This window comes from Excalfactoria chinensis, chromosome 1, assembly GCF_039878825.1.
Source record: "Excalfactoria chinensis isolate bCotChi1 chromosome 1, bCotChi1.hap2, whole genome shotgun sequence".
NCBI classification, from domain to species: domain Eukaryota; kingdom Metazoa; phylum Chordata; class Aves; order Galliformes; family Phasianidae; genus Excalfactoria; species Excalfactoria chinensis.
The window spans coordinates 157,900,370-157,920,095 of NC_092825.1; the positions used below are offsets into that span (position 1 = coordinate 157,900,370).

At 40.1% G+C, this 19,726-nt stretch overlaps 1 protein-coding gene across 1 annotated transcript in view; it reads left to right on the forward strand.

Annotated features, from left to right (window-relative positions):
* Positions 1–19,726, forward strand: part of RB1 (RB transcriptional corepressor 1) — a 71,353-nt gene that overhangs the window by 42,810 nt on the left and 8,817 nt on the right. Inside the window, exons 18-19 of the mRNA XM_072333369.1 lie at positions 18,764–18,882; positions 19,361–19,506. Coding sequence (XP_072189470.1) covers positions 18,764–18,882; positions 19,361–19,506 — 265 coding nt within the window. The remainder of the gene's footprint in view (positions 1–18,763; positions 18,883–19,360; positions 19,507–19,726) is intronic.

Sequence of the window (19,726 nt, forward strand, 5' to 3'; positions counted from 1 at the left end):
TAAATGATCTAACTTATTTTAGAGGAGAAGCAACTTCAGCATTAATAACGCTGTAGTGAATTCAGAAGCTTTGTAGTGCACTCTGTTGAACAGTTTGTCAGATATGTGTGCAGCACCGCGTGCAGCTCTATTACAGTGTAAAGAAATGGATGTTGTACTTGTAGAGACATATCTGCAAGGCAGCAGTCATTTGTTCTCACTTCAACAAGCTCATGCAAAAGAACTCGTGCTATTTGTTGCACTGAAGACAAACCCAGGCAGGATGGTATTTTTTTTGCCCCAGATGTTATTTATTCATTTTCATAGGTAGCGATGACTCCTGAAGTGGTTTTTAGTCTATTTACTCCAGTTCCTGTTTGAGTGTATGTGTGTTCATGTACAGGAAGGAATTTTTAATGGTTGAGATGGGGAGCCAGGAAGTCTGTTTCTGGTTGTGTCACAGATATTTTCTTCCAATATTGGTAAAGTTTTCTGTGATATTGTTCCTTCCGCCTGTGTAAGAGCTCGTTCGCTTCTTCTCTGTGATGTGAGGCCATCTGAATTGTTAAAAGAGCTGGAAGTTCTTGGATGCAGAACCCTTTGTTAAACGTGAGATTGTAATAGTTGTAATGGCTAGACTGTTCTCCATGTGGAAAAAAAATGGCACCCAGCAACTTCATTGATGTGCTCACTGAATGCTTATGGAGACCAGTTCAGTGGATGTGAGCACAGTGAGGCAGTGGGTGTTGCGTTTCAGCAGTGGGTCACTTCCACTGGAGCCTGTTCTAGGATATCTGAGGCCACAAAGAAGCAGCAGTTGAAGCAGCAGCTGCTGCTGGCAGGGTCCTACAGCTGCTTTGCTTGCAAATGAGGTTCTTACTCATGGCTGCTGAAAATGTGTAGCTCATGGTGGTGACTATATTGAAAGAGAGTGTTTTGGAGCTGGGAATTTGCTCTCTCAAAGTGTTATTGTGCTTTTTGTATCTGTTGCCATTTCCATGGAAATAGATAGGAGGCATTACTTTCAGAGCACCCTATGAAGGCACACTAAAAATGGCCTTTTTCCTTAAGAACAAACAAACAAAATAGCAATAGCAAAACCCCAAGTGTAGCAGACAAGTCGTAAAATGAGTGTTCCATGTTTTGTGGTGAACAGACAATTGTTACCTAGCCAGACTAATACCAGATGACTATTATTTTGCCAGTAAAAGACTCCTACATATCAGGAAATGTGCTAGCTTGATGCAGATGAAACTACACATACCAATAACAAGTAAAAGTTAAAAGAAAATGTAAGTATTTTCCACCAGAAGTGGAGTTTGGACTGACTTTCTATAGCCAGTTTTCTGGATTAGTTATTGTTTTACCATCTGTGATCTAATTCATAGATGTCCAAGATCTTTCAAATATTTGTTTAAAGGACAGAAAGGTAATAAAAGCTAAAGTTTTTTATGTTCTTGAAGTTCAAACAATTTGTTTAATTGCTTAAAAAGGAAAAAAAGGAAGCCCAGAACAAAATAAGAGTTCTTAATTCCTGCCCATCTGAAATGCTTCTCTCTTCAGAATTGTTTGAATTTCCTTTATAGGAAGTACAGCAGTTCCTTTCCTGCTTGCAAAAAGAGGAAACAATTTCTCTCCTTTTGTTTAAATTAAAGTTGCTGGAGCAACTCCTTGTCTTCATGTAGAGGCAGTGTTTTAGATGCCAGTATAGCAAAGATGCTTTGTTGGTGTCTCTGTGCAAGGCGAGCATGAAGGATCAAACTTGAAGGACTGATTTAGTTCTTTGCTCTTAAAAATATGTGCAATTAATGTGGAAATCTTAGATTGAAAGTGCTACTTTTAGTCAAGTTCTAAGATTGCTGTGTGGCGTATTCTGAAACACTTCTTTCTATAGCTGTTGTATATCCATGTATGAACAAGCAGTTTCTTTGGACCACTTTAGCTATAAAAAAATCTCTTCCTTGCTTTTTGTACTGTCCCTCATATCTAATATAATAAAGGTTACAGAGAGCATATGTTTATTGTGTAATGCTGTGTCAAAGTTGACATAGAATCATAGGATGGTTTGGGCTGGAAGGGACCTTTAAGATCATCTAGTTCCAACTGCCCTGCTGTAGGCATGGACGCTCCCACTAGAGCAGGTTGCTCAAAGCCCCATCCAGCCTTGAACACTCCATATATGATTTGAGAGGAAAAAGAACATAAGTTGATTAATCACTTTTAAGTAACTAAGAGGCAAATAAATATATTCTGCTGCTTTTCTCTCCAAGCTGAAGCTCCTCTTTTGAAGTGGAACCCAGAATGCTGCTGGGACTGCGTTCAGGCATTGCAGTAGCCATTAGCATAATGTAATCCTTAGTAAGACTTGTGGGTCTACTTGAAGTGTATAAATACTCTTAATTTACAGAGGAAACTCTTGAGAGACTTATTAAGAATCTTTAAGATGCTACTGATTTGACTTTTTCTCTTCTTGTTTCATAACGTTTTGCGTAAAAGGAGTAGGATTCAAGGAAGAATTTCCTACAGCGATGGGGAAAAGTGCAGAACTGGGTCCTGGGGAATGTCATGCAAGATACTTCTAGAGTATTTTATTTGAGAAAGTATTGTGTGCTTCTGTCTTAAAGTTTATTCTTGGTATTGCTTTCTGTTGTTTGGATGCTACCTTAAAATATGTGGTTTGGTTTTTTTTTCAAGCACAGAATGGCAAGTTTGGAAATAATTCTTGTAATGGCACTGATAGGAATATGCAGCATCTAACAGAGAAAAGGGCTTTGTTATCTCAAAGTTCCAGTTATATTAATTAATACATGACTCTTCCCTAGAAGTATGTAAATGGCATAGTGGAATATGCAGATTGGGCATTTGCATAATAAAAACACATGGACAGTTACAGCAGTGTTGGATGCCACAAAGATGACTGATAAATATTTGCATAAAGATTCTTGGTTTGCATTCTATGTGCAACTCATGGAAATCCTAGCAGAAGTTTTTTTCCATCCACAGCAACTGTGTCTCTGGGTTATGAAATGCCAGCTTAAGCCTCTTCCCCCTCTATATAGTCACGCTTGAAGGGAGAAATTATTTTGCATGCAGAACAAAATTGCCATTTCTGTTGCAAATCTAATTAAATGAATCTGCTTGACAAGAAGGGAAAGGATGAAAGGTGATGAAAAATGCTGCTTCTGCTGTGTGGTCTGGTGTTTTTCTGAGGCTGTACAGTATGTCTAGGAGGTGTACGGCTGTTGGGGCAGTGACATTGTGAGCAGGCAGTTTAAAATGGGTATCCAGATACAACTCAAGAGGATGCCTGGAGCTGCGCGTTATCAGTTAATCGAGGAAGACTTCTTCAGGTGCACTGCAGCGTATTTTGTGAAGGGATGGTGTGAAGTTGTTCTTCAAAATGCGTTGGACATCAGACAATTGCACTGTAGAAGCAGAGTTAAGAGGATGGTAGGTTAGTTGGTAGTTAGGTAAGATGCAGTATTTTCAGGCTTTAAGCTTTGAATTGAGTGGTTTTAAATGAGCTAAAAGGTAAAGGATCACAAGTATGAAAAGCTAAAAAGCGTGCAGGAGGAAGGTGTTTCCATTAGGATTGGTAAGCAGTCTTAGCAATGTTATTTAGAATGGGTAGGAATAGGATTAATTATTTTGGAAGCCATTCCAAACATACGGGATGAAATGGGGACAGTCAGAACTTAGAGAAAGAAGATTATAATTTGTTTCATTTCTAAGGTAATTACTCGTTGTTTTTTTAGGCCTTTAGTCAAAGCTTGTGCCCAACATCTATTCTCATTCTTCTTTTCCCAGAACTGAGGTGGGCTGGTTCCATGTGAAGATAAGTGCTATTTATCCACGTAGGTCTTTAAGACACATTTCACTTCCATGCCAAATTACTTGCAGCCACCACATCAAGTACTTGCAGCCTCTTGCAACTTTGACAGAGTAAAGCCTCTGCCTTTATATGAGAGGATTTTAACCTCTGCTTGTCAGAGATCACACAACCACATCCTATTCTTTTCCCTATAAAGGACAGCATGATGAAGCTATTGAAAAAAAATTACTGTAGTCATTCTCTTAAGATTTATGTATATTCATAGAGTTGTTGGTTTTTTTTTTAAACATCCATGGAATTACTTTGGTTTCCTTCACAAAGCGAGAATGTAAGATGTTAGGAACAGACTTTCGTAAGAGTTGTTCAAGCTGGTGAGCTAATTAGCCGAGATAAATCCTGACATGAAAATGCTTGCCTGGGGAGAACCGCTGCCAAAAAGCAGATCTTGGACTTGATTAACGCGAAGAACTATTACTTGCTAGAAGTGTCAGTCAGCAAATAAACCTCCTTAACTTCTGCGTCGTAAGATCACTGTAAATGATTATGAGGCGTGTTGTTAGTACTGGTAAACAGCCTTATAAATACTTCAGCTGATCTTATCCCTGCCGTGGCTCTTTCCTTCCAGCCCAGTTTGCTGAAACTGCCTTGCTGAAACACAAATTCAGCGCTTCATTTCTTTTTCTGTGGTGTTGACCACTTTGGGCAGTTACTTTTCAATCAGGTGCTACCTAGAAATGAAGAACATGAATGTCAAAACTTTGGAGGAAGGACGCAGGGTGTGCTTCTCACATGACATTTTTCTTTAATTTTCTGCTGAAATCTTGGAAATAATGGAGTTGGACAACCCAAACCAACCAAAGCAGCATAATTATAAAAAGGAGAAGCAATTATTTTCCATCAGATAAGGTTCTTCAGTGTTCTTTATCTTGATTGAAAAGACATCTTTCATGACGGAAATAGGTTCACCACGTGAATATCTCTTAGTAGACTTTCTGGAAGAGGTGAGCCATTCTGGGAGATAGATGTTAAGGTGGCCCTGTCAAAAGAGGGGAGGCTGGAGTCTCTCCCCATGGCCTCAGTGATGTCCACCAAGCACTGAGATCAGAAGCCTTCCTCTGCACTTTGCAGTGAGCCATCCATGTGGTATGGTTTAGGTTCCCCTACGTAATTCTGGGTCATGAAAGTGATCTGAATGAGGAGAATTACTTAGTTTGAAACTGATCCTAGCAAATGCATAATTTCCGTGGTCATATCAGTGCTAACGTCAAAGACTGCAAAGGTCATAGTGAGATCCAGCTGGTGGCTGGCAGTGTACACTGTCATGCATTCCAGTTGCTCCCGTTCTCTGGGTTTTGTGAAGCTTTCTCAGCTGCTATCTGTGACAGTTCGGTAGCGCGCTGATAGAGGTGGAAAAAATTAACTTCTGGCTATGCAAATCCTTCAATTCTGTGGTAAAAACAGGAGCTTTGAAAGCCTCAGAAATTATCTGTAGTTACCAGTCATACAAGTTTTGAAAGAAAAAAAAAAGACATTGGTTGATATGGGGACAAGGGATGAGAGTGAGTGCGTTGGTACCTGTTACTTAGTGAAGACCGCAGAGTTCCTACCTCTGTTTACAGATATTATTTTGACTGTGTACTTCTTGAGCCCGTTAGGTTTTCACATTTCTTTGCACCAAGCAGGGAAGTGTGTGGTTGGTATGATTACATTGGCTTAAATGTGGGCTGTTGCTGGAGGTAATCATCCTGCCCTCCCTTCAGTCTTGTTTTTCCCCTCTTTATTTATATACACCTGCAGTCAGTTGGATGAGGAAAATGGTTTGGTTTTAAGCAGATCCCTCCCAACAAACAAATTGCCATAGTTTGTGGTTGTGCTCACCATGTTAAAACAGAGGACAGATCTGAAGGTGCAGATGCTTAGGTGCCTTTAGGGATGTAGCAGTGCACATACGCCAATTTAAGCCAATTGTGAAGTTTTACAGTCAGCGTCGTGGTCAGATGTTCAACTTTAAGGCTTTCAAATTCCATTTGTGTTGACACTTGGCCTGAGATTAACTTACTGTAGGCAGTGTGAGGCTTAGAAGTGTCTGCTAAGCTCAAGTCTGAGTTCACCATTTCTGATGTTGCAGCCTATAATTTATCTTAATGTAAGTGGTTTGAGGTAGTGGCGCTACCAATAAAATAGAACCATGTATACTTGAGTAATTTTTTCATTAAGGACCATAAGTATGGGTGGGAACACGCTGTGCTTTGCTGTTTGAGGTCCATAGGGGTGTGATGCAATGTGACGGCCTAACAGCACTGAAAATGCTGCTTGTTTTCTTACTGCAGTGTGGCAGATGCTTTGAGCTGCCAGTCTTCAGTACTGGCATCAGTTTCCATTTTCCTTGCCGCATTAAGATCTAGTGACACATGTCAACCAATCTAGATTGTTAGAAAACCACAAACAAACATGCCACAGGTACCCTGTGTAGCGTGCAGTTAAAACAGAAAGACAAGGAAGTTGGGTGCAGAGGGGGAAATTCAGGTTGCGACTGTCAGTTGTGTGTCTGACTTGGAGAATTCCTTGATTTACACCCACATTGTTCACTGGAAGTTAGTGGTAACATCTGTCTGCTGCTTTTGCTATGGCTGGGTGTATCTAGGACTGTAATACATTGCAGATATGCTTTGGTTTCTATACTTGTTTTATGTTTGCACTGATGACAGTGAAGCTGCCCATAACAGATACGGCAGTAACCAAAAGCAGAAATAGGCATTTTCTATAGAGTAAAGGCAAAAGCAGCAGAGTAAAACTGCATCCCAAAGAAAGTAATTCTTTTACATTTGATAGCTGTTTCCATGTGTTATTTGTCTATCTTCCTTTGAGAGAGAGAGAACAACACAGGATATATATATATATGGCTAAGAGTGAGTTGGTGTGCAAATGCTCTGTTTCCTTACCATGTTGAAATGTGGTGGTTGACTTGTTTTTTTAAGTATTTGTTTTATTCCTGGTTATTATTTTTTGAAGGAGAAAGCTTTTCCTTATTCAAATACAACGGAGTTTAGAGCTATCACTTTCTAAACTCATGGAAATTTAAGGTAGCCCTCTCTGAGTTCATTTTCATAGCAAAGTGTTTAAAATGTGTGTGTGTGTATATATGTGGATATATATATGTTTATATTTTAAAAGGTGGACCCTTTATGTCCTCTGGCCTGGGGGAGGTGAGTTTTATTCCACATCTGCACAGCTGGAACACACGGAGCTTCAATATTGAACTGCATGTTTAAGGCTGTAAATGGAAAGTATGTGAAGGGTGGGATAAGGAGAAGTGGTGAAGCTGCAGTTACGGTTTTGTCTTTCAAGTGCAAAATAATAAAGAGAAGCTGTAAAATTCAACAGACCTTGGATTGCATCATTGTCTGTATAATGTGCAATCTTTACGCATTCTGGAGTTGGGGAATGAGAGGGAAATGTTCTGGGCAACTTCTGTAAGGCTGGTGAGATGCTTTTTGTTTGGAAAATGTTCCCAAAGTCTAAGCTTGCCATGGGAATGACTTTCAGTAAAATTTCTTCCCAAAAGGCTTTTCAAATGGTAATAATCAAAATAACTTTAAAAAAACAAGATCTTTAGAAGCTAATTGCATTTTCCTGAAATTTCAGGAAGTAAAACTTGAAGCAGAACACTTCAATTTTCTCAAAATAGGACTTGTAAAATGCAGTGATTTCATCAGAAACGTCGAGACTTTGGGTTTTGCTCCATTTATTAATGACTGAGAATTTCTGACAATGAAAATAATCAGAAAGCTTGAGTCTATCTATCTATCTATCATCTATCTATCTATCTATCTATCTATCTATCTTGCACATTGTTACTGAATAATGTGACATTTTTCTTGTGGAAGCAGCAAGATGTTTATTATTACAGAATCATAGAATGGCCTGGGTTGAAAAGGACCACAATGATCATTAGTTTCAACCCCCCTGCTATGTGCAGGGTCGCCAACCACCAGGCCAGGCTGCCCAGAGCCACATCCAGCCTGGCCTTGAATGCCTCCAGGGATGGGGCATCCACAACCTCCTTGGGGAACCTGTTCCAGTGTGTCACATATACTATTTAGTTTATGATTTAGTGTAATCAGGGGAAATGTAAGCTTTGATCATTTGATGATTTCATATTTACTGCTATGCTGATTGTTGTGCTTCATGTATCGTGAGACATCTCTGCTCTGTTACCTCAAGGAAAGTCATAATATTCTTTTCTCTGTGTGTTATGGTTTTTTAATTAGATGCCGATAGAAACAGAACCTGAGGGAACAGCATGGAGCTGTGATGGGGAGGGGTAGCTGGGGGCTGGGGACGGAGTCTACACCAGAGAGCATTGGACATGGGACAGCCTGCCCAAGGCAGTGTGCACAGCCCTCAGCTGCCAGCGGTCAAGGAGCATCTGGACAGTGCTCTCAGGCATAAGGTCATATTATTGGGTGGTCCTGTGTGGAACCAAGAGTTGGACTCAATGAACCCAGTGATCCTTATGTGGGTCCCTTCTGACCCAGGATGTTCTGTGATTCTCTAATAGAGAAATTCAATGCTGTGCTGGTCCTTCGCTGCATGTGTGCACAGGACAAAGCATTCCCCCGTAGGGAGGGACATTTTCAGACTGGTGCTATTCAGCTGTGAAGTGGGAAATCTGCTGTTGACATGTCAGAAAAAAATGCGCTAACTTCATCTTCTTGTAAAAGTTGATTTTAAAGTTTGATTATGATTAATATTGCTGCCCTCAGTCCCTGCAAATGCAAAGCAGAGTGCTCTAAGTGCAGGCTTGTGTACTTCATGGGCATCAGCAGAGTTTATCTCTTGATCTGACTTGCTTTTGTCACAGCATTTCAGTGCTCCAGCACTTCCATCTGCTAACATGTTTTTGCTAAAGTCACTTATCTTTACATGGCAGTTCCTGTAATTCAGAGAGCTAAGAAAGAACGTAGCATGGTATATTGTTTTGTTAGCTGCCTCAGAGAAGCTGAAAAATGGGAAGATCAACTACTTTGTGGTACTGTCACCTGACTGCTGCAGCTGTCTGCATCACTGCTCTTTGTTAATCAAATAATCCAGAATGGCAGCATGCAGTTTCCTCCAGCTGTTCTTTGTACCATCCATCAAACTGCCAAAGTGAATTAAAAACCATGCATGTTATATGGAGTGATAATTAACAGTTGTATCACGTGGTATCAAGTAGTCAAACATTATATCTTTGGCCCTTGTAGGTACATGGAACAGCATTTAAGGTTTGTGCTTTATAGTGCAAATTAGAGAGGAAGTGTCTCAAAGCAGTATAAATCAGTACTTTTCTGCATCATTTCCTTCTACATAGCTGAGAGGGAGATATTCTGCCACTATTCTGAGTTAGCCTTCATTGATGAGCCTTCGGAAACAAATGTTGATGTGTGGCCTTGAGGAAAGGCACTGGGTATCCCGTCTTATCTTACTTGCTGAGAAGTAACCTGGGTTAAGTCTGGCAAGTGTTAGATCATCCTAGTGACCAGTTTACTACACAGATGCACTCTCTTGGATTTTACATATCAATTTTATCCCATTTTTTTTGCCCCTTTTTATGATTTTTGCCCTTCCTTTCCTGTTCAGCTGCATCTTACTATGTTACAAGTATGTCAAAGCATTTTATTAAGGTTTCTTTCACGTTTCTGAAGATCTTTGGATAGCCTTATTGGTTCTTTGGACTCCTATCATTTCTTGGCGATACTGGTTACATTTTTCTGTCTAAAATGTATGAAAAGTGTAGTGTAGACAACTTTAGGACTGTTTCTGTTATGGGTGTGCAAATTTATAGTGCTTAGTTGAGGAAGCCAGCCAAAGCCATGCGTTGGTGAAAGTGCCCTGATGAGGAAGAGGAGAAGTGAGGCAACAACCAGAAGGAAGCCTAGGTGTACAGAAGCAAGTTCTGTAATATTAGAATTAGTTCTACAGCATTGACTGTAAAACTTCTGGAGAATGCAGCAGGAAAAATACGTAGTAATTGATAAAATACCAGATCTGTAAAACAGCTAAAAAGTGTGAAATGAGTGTAACATTAAATATATATAGTTTGTAGTGCCAGGTTTTTGTCCAGACTAATTATTGACAAGTTTGGAGGTGTCTTTATGATTTTCCTGCTGTTCTGTGTCATACTGTCAAAATTGAATTTCTTAATCTCAGATTAGGAGGAATGTGGTTTTAATGAAGGCTAATTAATCCTAGAATAGTTTGGGTTGGAAAGGACCCTTAAAAGTCAGGTAGTCCAACCGAGAATTCCCGTGCACTGCTCTCTGTCTTTATGGTATCACATCTTAACTGATTGTTACCCAACTGCTTCCAAGGCAGAAATGTTCAACTGGAGGCAGTATTTGCAACTCATGGTACTGATCCACGTTCTTGGCAGACTTTTGTTGTATCTGGTTTTGTCCAATTGATAACTCAGCAAATCCTTGGCTGTGTTAAAAGATACTGTTGTGCTTCTTTAAAGAGGGCTGTGTGCAGAGTTTCCTGGCATGCTTACTACTTCAGTAGGATTAAAATATTTCTTGGTGATTTATTATGCCTATGTTTGTCCAGCTAATGAGAAACTGGGAAGAAAATGGGATATGAAACCTTATTGTTGACTTAAATGTAAGAGATGCCACCTTGTTGGTACTTGAAGGAAACTTACATGCAGTGGTTTTTCATGAGATACGTGTTGCCAGTTAAAGTCAGAGGTTTCAGTGCCTTGAGTTCTTGCAACAGATCATGCAGGGGCTGAGCTGGTGCACCATGATCTGCATCGCAGCACATGGAGCAACAAAAACAAGAGGTAACAGGCTTGTTTCCTGCCTGATTTAGGAGCAGCCAAAGTTGCTTGTTTTCATTCACACTTAATGCTGCCTTATAATCGCATTGGAGTGTTTTGCCAGGTAGTAGATGAGAGACTTGAGGACAGTGTCATGTCTACACTTGTACTTGGGAAAAGTAATTCCTGGAACTCTTGATTTGTGGTTCTGGGAACAGCAACTGTGTAAGTCAATTAGAATAGAAACAACTGAAAAGAGGGAGCTTAGTGTGATATAGTGCTGTGACGATCTGCTTGGTTATTACCACAGTAATTACCAAAATTCATCCTCTTTACCAAAATAGGTACTTAGTGACCCACACTTTTCTTCTGAAGAAAGTAAGTGCTTCAGTGCTATTTTGCTCCTGAGTGCAATGATTTTTCATGTATGAGAATAATTACAGAAGTATTGTTCTTAATACTTTTGGTCCTCTAAAGCATCTCTTCTTGCTTTGCTGACAAAGTCTTCACACTCTGTAATTTCAGCTTAAGGTTGTTGATACAGTTCTCAGCCTCGAGATTTTTGGCAGGACATTTTGTTGCTGACTGACGCATCACCATTTCCGACAGTCCAATGGCTCACATGGAGAGGGTTTTAGTTTATGTATTGTGCACAATTTCTTGTGCTGAGAGAGAAAAGTCCGGTTGGAGTTCCCTTTGTCTTTGAGACTTTTGGCTTTTGCTTAAAAACCTTGGCAAGTTAGATGTGTCAGAGATGACTCATACTGAAGCCCGGCTACAACTGGGAGCAAGGTAATAAACATGCTAATGACTTCAGATAAGGTTGTTTCTTTAGCAGCACTGCCAGTTCAGACCAAAGATCTGTCTGGAAGAGGCGTGTGGCACTTCCTGTGGGGAAAAACTATGTGCAGGACAGGCCTACAATGTAATTTTCATAGATAACGTTCAGCAAAAATACATAGCTAGGGTTTTGTTGTATTCTGTAATGCTTTGTAGACCTTTGTGCATGGTTGTCTTTAGAAGCAAGGTGTTTTCTATGTTGGCAGTGTTTTGTGCTGGCTTCTTCCGTGGCTGTACTCTCAGGCTGTATGAAAAAAAAGAATAATTGCTTTTGGCTTTCAGTTTTGTTGCCTGCTAATTTAGTTTGATGACTGTTTTTGCTACGCTGTGGGTTACGGTACAGGCGTAATGATCATTCTATTTTAGTGCTTTGCTAATAGTTCTTTACACTTGTACTTCTGAGCCATGAGTTGGCATTTTCAGAATTACTCACACCGACTCTAAATATCTCACCTAAAATTAACAGTGACTTCAGAGCCCTTTGGACTGTAAATGTAAGGTCATTTTTCCCTTTGGTTTTATTTTTGTCATCAGGTACAATGACTACTTTATCATCCAGTCATTGAAAATCACCAGATCTCTTTGCATTGTCTTCCAGTTCTTGATGCTGGTGCTGCCACTGAAAGATGCTGGCTCATGTCATCCTACAGCTGCTTGTTTGTCTCTTTGTTTGACCTAGTGTGCAAACACTGGCATTGCCATAAAGTGCTGTACATAGGGAAGCTGCCCAGAGTGTAAAGCTAAGCCTGAGGCCTCCCCTGTCAAATGAGTTCAAACAAAACAAGAAACCCTCACCCAAAAGAAAGAAAAAAAATCATCAGAACAGAAAGAAAAAGCACAGTTCTGTGGTTTGAAACTGTTTCTTTTAGTGCAATACTGGCTTATGCTGACTTAGAGCAGTTGTGTAGTGAAGGCTTGAATGTGCTGAATATTAACTCCTTAGTTACTCAGAGAGCCTTGTTATAAATTAAATTGTTGTTAAAGTTGTGCAAACGTTGAGCAGAAAAGCTGCTGAAGAAACTCATGTGGGAACCTACTGCAAGCCATGTAGCCTTCCCACAGTCATCCTTGGTAGTTTAAACACAGAAGGAGCTGAATGAAAATGTAGTCCTGTTTGTAGGCTGGTCTTCAAAACTTCTTTTGAAGTAGTTCTTTCAAAAGGTAGTTTCGCTGTCATGGCAAATGGGAATGGTCTTAAAGCCCATAGTTTCTCTTCAGTATTCAACTGTGATTGGGTTGTAGATGTGTCAGTTGCTTCATTGTGGAAGACCTTCCAGTGCCTGAAGGGAGCTTATAAGCAGGAGGGAGACCACTATTTACACAGTCTAGTAGTGATGGAACTAGGGGAAATGGCTTTAAACTGAAAAAAAATGGGATATTCCTAGATGTTAGGAAAAAATTATTTGCTTAGAGGATGGTGAGGCCCTGGCACAGCTGCCCAGAGGAGCTGTGGGTGCCTCATCCCTGGAGGCGTTCAAGGCTAGGTTGTATGGGACCTTGGGCAGCCTGAACTGCTGGGTGGCAGCCCTGCTTGTGGTTGGGGGTTGGGTCTGGATGGGCTTTAAGATCATTCCAACCTAAACGATTCTATGATTCTTATATCTTGTAGTGAGATGATCCAGGATCTTCTGCTGAGAGACCTTGTGAAACATAGGGGGTTGGTTAATACAGAACCACCTGATGAAGAACAGTCTTGGGCATGGAGAGAAGCTGTAAAGATAATGGATTTACAGCCCTACTTAAAGCAACACTAGTTTAAAATGCATAGCCTGGCTGTTAGGACCTGACCTGCATGCTGTTAACTGAAGAGACTCAACTTGTTTCTCACTAAGCTTTTACTTTTGATCACTCTAAATCAGCTATGAAGGGTCCTAAATGTCAGACTACAGAATACTTGCTCTCTTTTTGGTGCGGTAACTGTTCCTTATTTTATAAGAAGCTGGAATGTGAGAGAACTGGAGCTGAAAATTCCTAATAAGCTCGGGGCTAGGACATCCACATTCAGATCTGCTCGAATCATTGGAGTTCACATGATTTTAAATGCCACCAGTATGTGCTTGTCACTTCCTTGGTAGTTTATGACTTTCCAAACCTTTTGTGTGAGGAGGAAAACCTTTCAGGTGACCACAACTAGTTAGCATTGGTTTTTCTCTACCTTTTTTCTTTCTTCCTCTGCCCATTACACATTTAGATAAAAGGAGATCATCACAAGACTTGATGACAGCATTACGTTCTGTAAGCCAACATTATGGTGTTTTTTAAATACCAAAGGTTACTGAGAGCCTCTCGTACGAAATATACAATTGCTCTAAGGAGTTAAAAGCAGATTGGACAATATTCTTATGAGTTAAACCATTAGCACTGTAATTGTTAATGTTTGTTTTAATGAACAAAAGTCCTAACAGAATCATAATTGAATTAACACAACTCGTTTAGTAGGAGATATGTACATATAGGAAACAAAAACGTTGTCCTTAGTCTTGCATTTCATGGCAAATACCTTAAGAACATGAAGTATGTTTTGCTGTGACAGACCTAACCTAAATCAGAATTCTCAGTGCCATTTCTTGTGTAACATTTCTGCAATACAACCTCAAACAAGCATCTTCTTTACAGGTGTGTAATTCTGTCCTGGACAGGAAAACTGGAAACTGGGAGTTCCCATGCAGTCTTTGTGCTTTCGTTCTAAAGTTGTCAATTCTAAATTGGCTTTGTTTCGCCTTACAAAAATCACAACCACCTTTTATCATACTGTGAAGAAACATGTTTCTTAATGTGGTGTATTGCACTGATCCACTCAGTAATTTGTGGTGGTGTTAGTTATTACAGGACAAAACCCCACAGTGTTACTGGGCATTGAGACACACAGTTTAGTGATAAACATCATACTAAAATGTAAGGTGGACAAATAACTAGAAATTGAAAATCAATCAGAAAATTACTATAAGGAATGGAAGTGTAACTCAGTAGAAAACAAAAACTAAAGCAGATTTTAGAATATTATGAACTGTCAGTTAATACTGCCTGAGAGGAAAGCTGCTAAAGGACTTCCTTTATAGTCAACGGAGTACACCCAAACCCAAAAGGGCAGTTGTCCTCTCTATTTAAGGCTATAGGTCATTTGTTTAATCTTCTATGGAAACCAAAGTCCAATTAAACATAGAGTTGGGACAGAGCTAATGTAAAGATGAGGAAAGTGGGAAGCATCCATGTATCCTGTAGTTTCATCATAGCCAAATAAGGATTAGCCAACAAGAAATTCAACCTGTTTTACCCATAAAAGGAGCTCAGAGGTTGGGGCAAAATGACTGCAGATGTTTGCAGTGCAGGAATCATCGCTCCCTAATCTGGCCCCCACATAAGCCCAGTTTGGTTTTGCAGAGTTGTTGCTAGAGGGGAACAAGTCACGTTTCGATCTTGTTATTGATTCTACTGCCAATGCTTATTTGACTCTGAGAAATTTTAGCTCTCATGTCCTTCCTTCCTCCCTTTTTGCACCTCTGGCAGTGGAGCTTGGCTAGCTGTTGAATGGAAGACTCAAATGAAAAGCAGCATTTCATTTTATTAGTAAAATTTATCCAGTGAGCGCATCTAGTATGATGAATCACTTGCTTAGCACTGAAGTAAAAACTGCGATTCTACTTTTCATGTGAAAGGAATGCATTGGAGGTGACCTGCTGACCTGACGTGTTGCTTAAAAGCTTCAGAAAGCAATATAAAATTTGTACTAGATAGTGCGAATAATGTCACTTTAAAAAGAAGTTACTGATAAACATTCCAGCAAGATAAAGCTGGACCTGAGGGTTAAAGTTCTTTTGTGACTTACTCAGAGGACTGGTAAATTGTCTGCTTATTGACATGACACTTCATTGGTTCAAGCAAGATGTGGAATCTTGAATAGCAAATAGTGTCACCAAAGCCAATCAGAACTTGCACCAATAAGCTCTGGTGAATACATTTCCTTGAAAAACCGCTGCAAGCTGCAGAATACACGTCACTAAATAGAAGAATTTTCATGTTCAAATGTAAAGGAAGAAGGCAGGGTTATAATTAAACCCATCAGTAGCTGATGAGCGTTGTATGGTGGAAGGTAGGTGCATTTTCAGAACTCAGTTCTGTATGTTTCAACGTATTTAAACAGTATCTGCTTTTCATTTGATCATTGTGGCTGTGAGTTTGGAAAGCTACAAATAATCATAGTCTTTTCTTCCTGGGAGAAGAGCACATATGGTTTAACCATGGAAATTGTGATCGTCACGATGCTCACCTTCCATTTCGCCAAGTCAAAAACCTAAATAACCTTTTCTAACCATGTGCAAACCCCATCATCGACACAGTTTCTACAGGCTCTTCAGGAAACCAAAACCAAGTTTTGCCATAGGTCTCCCATTGAGTCATTGTTTTAAGATATCCAGCCATTGCTGGGAACCAATTGGGATGTGACAACCACTTATTTATGATCATACTGTTAACCACCGGCTTCATGTGAACTTTGGGGAGCCAAAAAAGGCACATTGAACTTGCTGTGTCTTGCTGCTCTATGCAGATTTTGCAGTGCAGCGTATGTTTTCTTGCTTACTGCACTTCATCTGACTGGTGGAAAGTAGGACATGTCATCAACTCTTGTAGGGTAAAATTCAAGGTGAAAATCAGCTGGTTTAATGGGCTGTTGTGAGTAAATGCAGAAATTTCATACTTTCTGTTTTCTCCTCTTTCCTACTTGCTCCCAACCTTAGTGTGGTCGCTGCCCTGACACTAATGCTTGTTCTGGCTCTTTTGGCTCAATTCTCTGCAGAGCTGATTTAACTCAAAATGATGTTTGGCATTTTCTATTGACTTTCGGACATTTTGGCGCATCGTATTGACGTGTGTGGAGGTTGAATAAATGTCAACACTAGCAAATAGCGGGAAAGGAACAGGGAAAATGATGTAAGATCCCTTTCATAGGTAGCAAGCTGCTGTGTCCTTTCCCACTGTCTTGTTATCAGGATGTTTAATGCTGGAGTTCATGGAGTGTTTGGACAATGCTCTGACATTTTGGATGTTGGGTGGTGCTGCGTAGAGCCAAGAGTTGGACTTGGTGATCCTTATGGGTCCCTTCCAACTTGGGATGTCCTGTGATTATCTGTAGTGAAATCACACTGTGTAGTTACAGCTGGAGCAGGGTTGACAGGAGGACCTGGAACTGGAAGTGTTAACTTCAAAAACTGCAACTTCTGCTTCCATTTCTTGACCTGTCCCACCCTCACCCTCCATCAGTTCCATTCCCTTCTAGTGATGCTTTATGGGAAGCAATACTATTCCAGTTATTAGTAATTAACACATGGGTCAAATGAGGTGGGATTTACTCTTAGTTAAGGAATGAAATATTTTCACCATGAATTAGTTGGCAGCTCTTTGAAAGAAACTTGGGTTTTTCAGAGCGTAGTGACATGCTGGTGGGAATAATAAAAAGGAAGAGACACAGTGGCCAGAAGAATGAGAAGTGGAGAAGGTCATGTCTGTGCATTTCCAGCAAGAGCAGCACTGAAAGAAACAAGTGAGAAGCACGTGCGCTCCTAAATACAAGGAAAGATGATGCAAACCAGTCCAAGGTCAGGTTGAGAAATGATGGAGAAATATCTCTGTGGTTATGAGTCAGTAACTTATGTTTTGTTCTGTTATGAATGGAACAGCTTCAGTATTGCCCAAAAGCGTAACTTATAAATTACACAGTATGAAAAGCTGTGAATCTCAAGTCACTCTCATCTTATGGATCTGACTTGGTAGTTGATACACATCAGAAGCAAAGTGCTTGGTTTTTTTTCTACAGCAAAGTCTTAATTAAGAGGATCTTCCTATTGGTTTTAATACTAATAAAACCGGCCTGGTTTTTGCTGGATGTTTCCTTACTGCCTTCAGCCAAGTGATGCAACTTGCTTGACTGCGTGCTGCATACCTGGCTGTTGTTGTATGTAAAGATTTGTCATTTGTGTTGTCATATTTTAATGTTAGCGACATGCATTTGTGGAATCAAGCAGACCTTGGACAACGAAACGATGCTTTATGCAGGAAGTGTTGAGCTGATTGATTTTGTGGCTTTTAAGGGACTGCTGGAAGGAAAATGTTGCATTTCTGGTTGTGCCCCCCTTTGTCTCCTGTCTGCAGGAATGCTGTTTTCTGCTCTAAGGAAGCAGCTGCTTTTTATAAGCTGTTCTTCTGTTGCTTCTGGATTTCTCATGCTGGAAAGCAACGTTATCCTCAAGGATGAGAGTCATGTTTAAAGAAAATGTAAAAAACAGGAGCCAGCAACCTGGTGTTTTCAGAGTTAATTATAACTATGGTGCCAAAGTATTTTCCCGTGCAATCTTGATGTCTCAGCAGAATTCTACTGTGTACGTGACACACAAACATCAATATCCTGAGACACTGTTTCTGCAGGACTACGGCTTATTACTAATGTCAGCAGTAGTGCTAATGTTACTTCAGCCAGGACCATCCTCATTCCACTTAAATCCTCTCTTCATTGCTTCCTACCTTGAGCTCTGAGTAGGTGCAGGCTTCTTCCAGCTGCCTTGCCTAATGTCCAAATAATTGACTTTAAAATTAAAATGTGTGGATTCTTGGAGGGGGGGCAAAAGAAAAAGTTGAACATGTCTTATAATATCAAACTGTTTTTCCTATGTCTCTATGTCAGCATGCCCACTGAATACAGGGACAGTAACTTACCAAAGTAGGATCAAGTCACTGTATTTGTCTTTTAAGATCTCAGCTGGGTATGAGGGCAGAGACTTAATGCATGTGGAGTTACCATAGCAACTGCCAGAGGTAGCTCTGGGACTCTGGGTTGCATTTAGAAATGATATAGCAGAGATTCAAATGGCTCCCACTGCAGTTAGATGAGTTATGAGTGTGTTTTGTATGTTATCTGTTACATGTGAAATGTTGGGTAGGTACTGGAGCAGAAATGGTACCCTTCTTTCATTAATACCTTTCAGTCACCCACGTGCTTTTAGGGATCATGACCATTTGTAATCTTACTTGATGTGCCACGTGCTTTTCTCTTTAGGAATGGCTATTAGGAAGTAATCAGAGTCTCTAGAACGTTTCAAACTATATCAAATAGACTGCTATAGAAAACATTTGGTGTGTTTTAATAGTTACAACTGATTGATACTCGGACAAGTTCAGTAGTATGAAGTATTTCAAGGCATTAAGCTTCTGTTGAGCAGTGTATTTTGGGTGTTATTTTTCAGAAGAAGAAGGAACAAAGTCTGTCCAGTGTGTCTGGCTTTTCTCAGTGTAATGTACTCTTACTGGGATTTTTTTTCTAGGACTCACCTCTGTTTGATCTTATCAAGCAGTCAAAAGAACGAGAAGGTCAGACTGATCAGCCTGAGCCCACTTCCACCCTAAATCTGCCTCTCCAACATAACCATACTGCAGCAGACCTGTAAGTGCTGTGCATGCTTGACGTCTGTGAAACGTATGTTGATATCCCCCTTGATATCTAAATTTAAGCCCCATCAAACTTGTATTTGCAATCTGTTTTCTTCCTTGCCTGGGAATAAATAAATCTCCTTGCCAGAAAAATGTTCTTGGCTGGGTCTTAGTTGAAGCTGAAGTGAGCGAAAGGTTGTGAGTTTTGAGAGAAGGGAAGGAGGAGAGAAAGGTGGTGCAGCTCCATTGTGTGCTCTCACTAACACATTTGTGTTGCTGTTTTCAGCTCTAGAAGGAAAGAATACAGATTAGTATTTAATCAGTTGATTCGATAATTTGAATTGTTAATTTATAATATGTGCGTAGCAGGCTACAGTACCAATTTGTTTCCCCTACTGGAGGAGAGGGAAGCGTTTGTTCCAATATTATTCATATAAAATTATTCCTTCATTCCATGATGTCAAAGTGCTTAATAGAAGTTAAATCTCCAGGTATCTTTCTCCCGTGAGATCTCCTAAGAAGAAAGCATCTGGACACCCTCAAAGTGGTACTTCTAATCCAGATGCTCAGCCATCTGCGACCTCACAAACACAGAAGCCACAGAAATCTACCTCCCTCTCTCTGTTCTACAAAAAAGGTTTGTTGCTACTGTGCATCCTGAAGTTGCAAAGTTTCTTCTTGTTATTTATCTTATTCAGGTTTTGGATCTCAGCATTACCAAATAGGTTATGACAGATACGTAGCAAACACAGTACAAACTCTTAACTGCCATTGAAAGAAATAATAAAAAGTTACTAGAAGGTTAATACTTGCACTCTACATAGGATCATAGAAAGATTAAGGTTGGAAAAGACCTC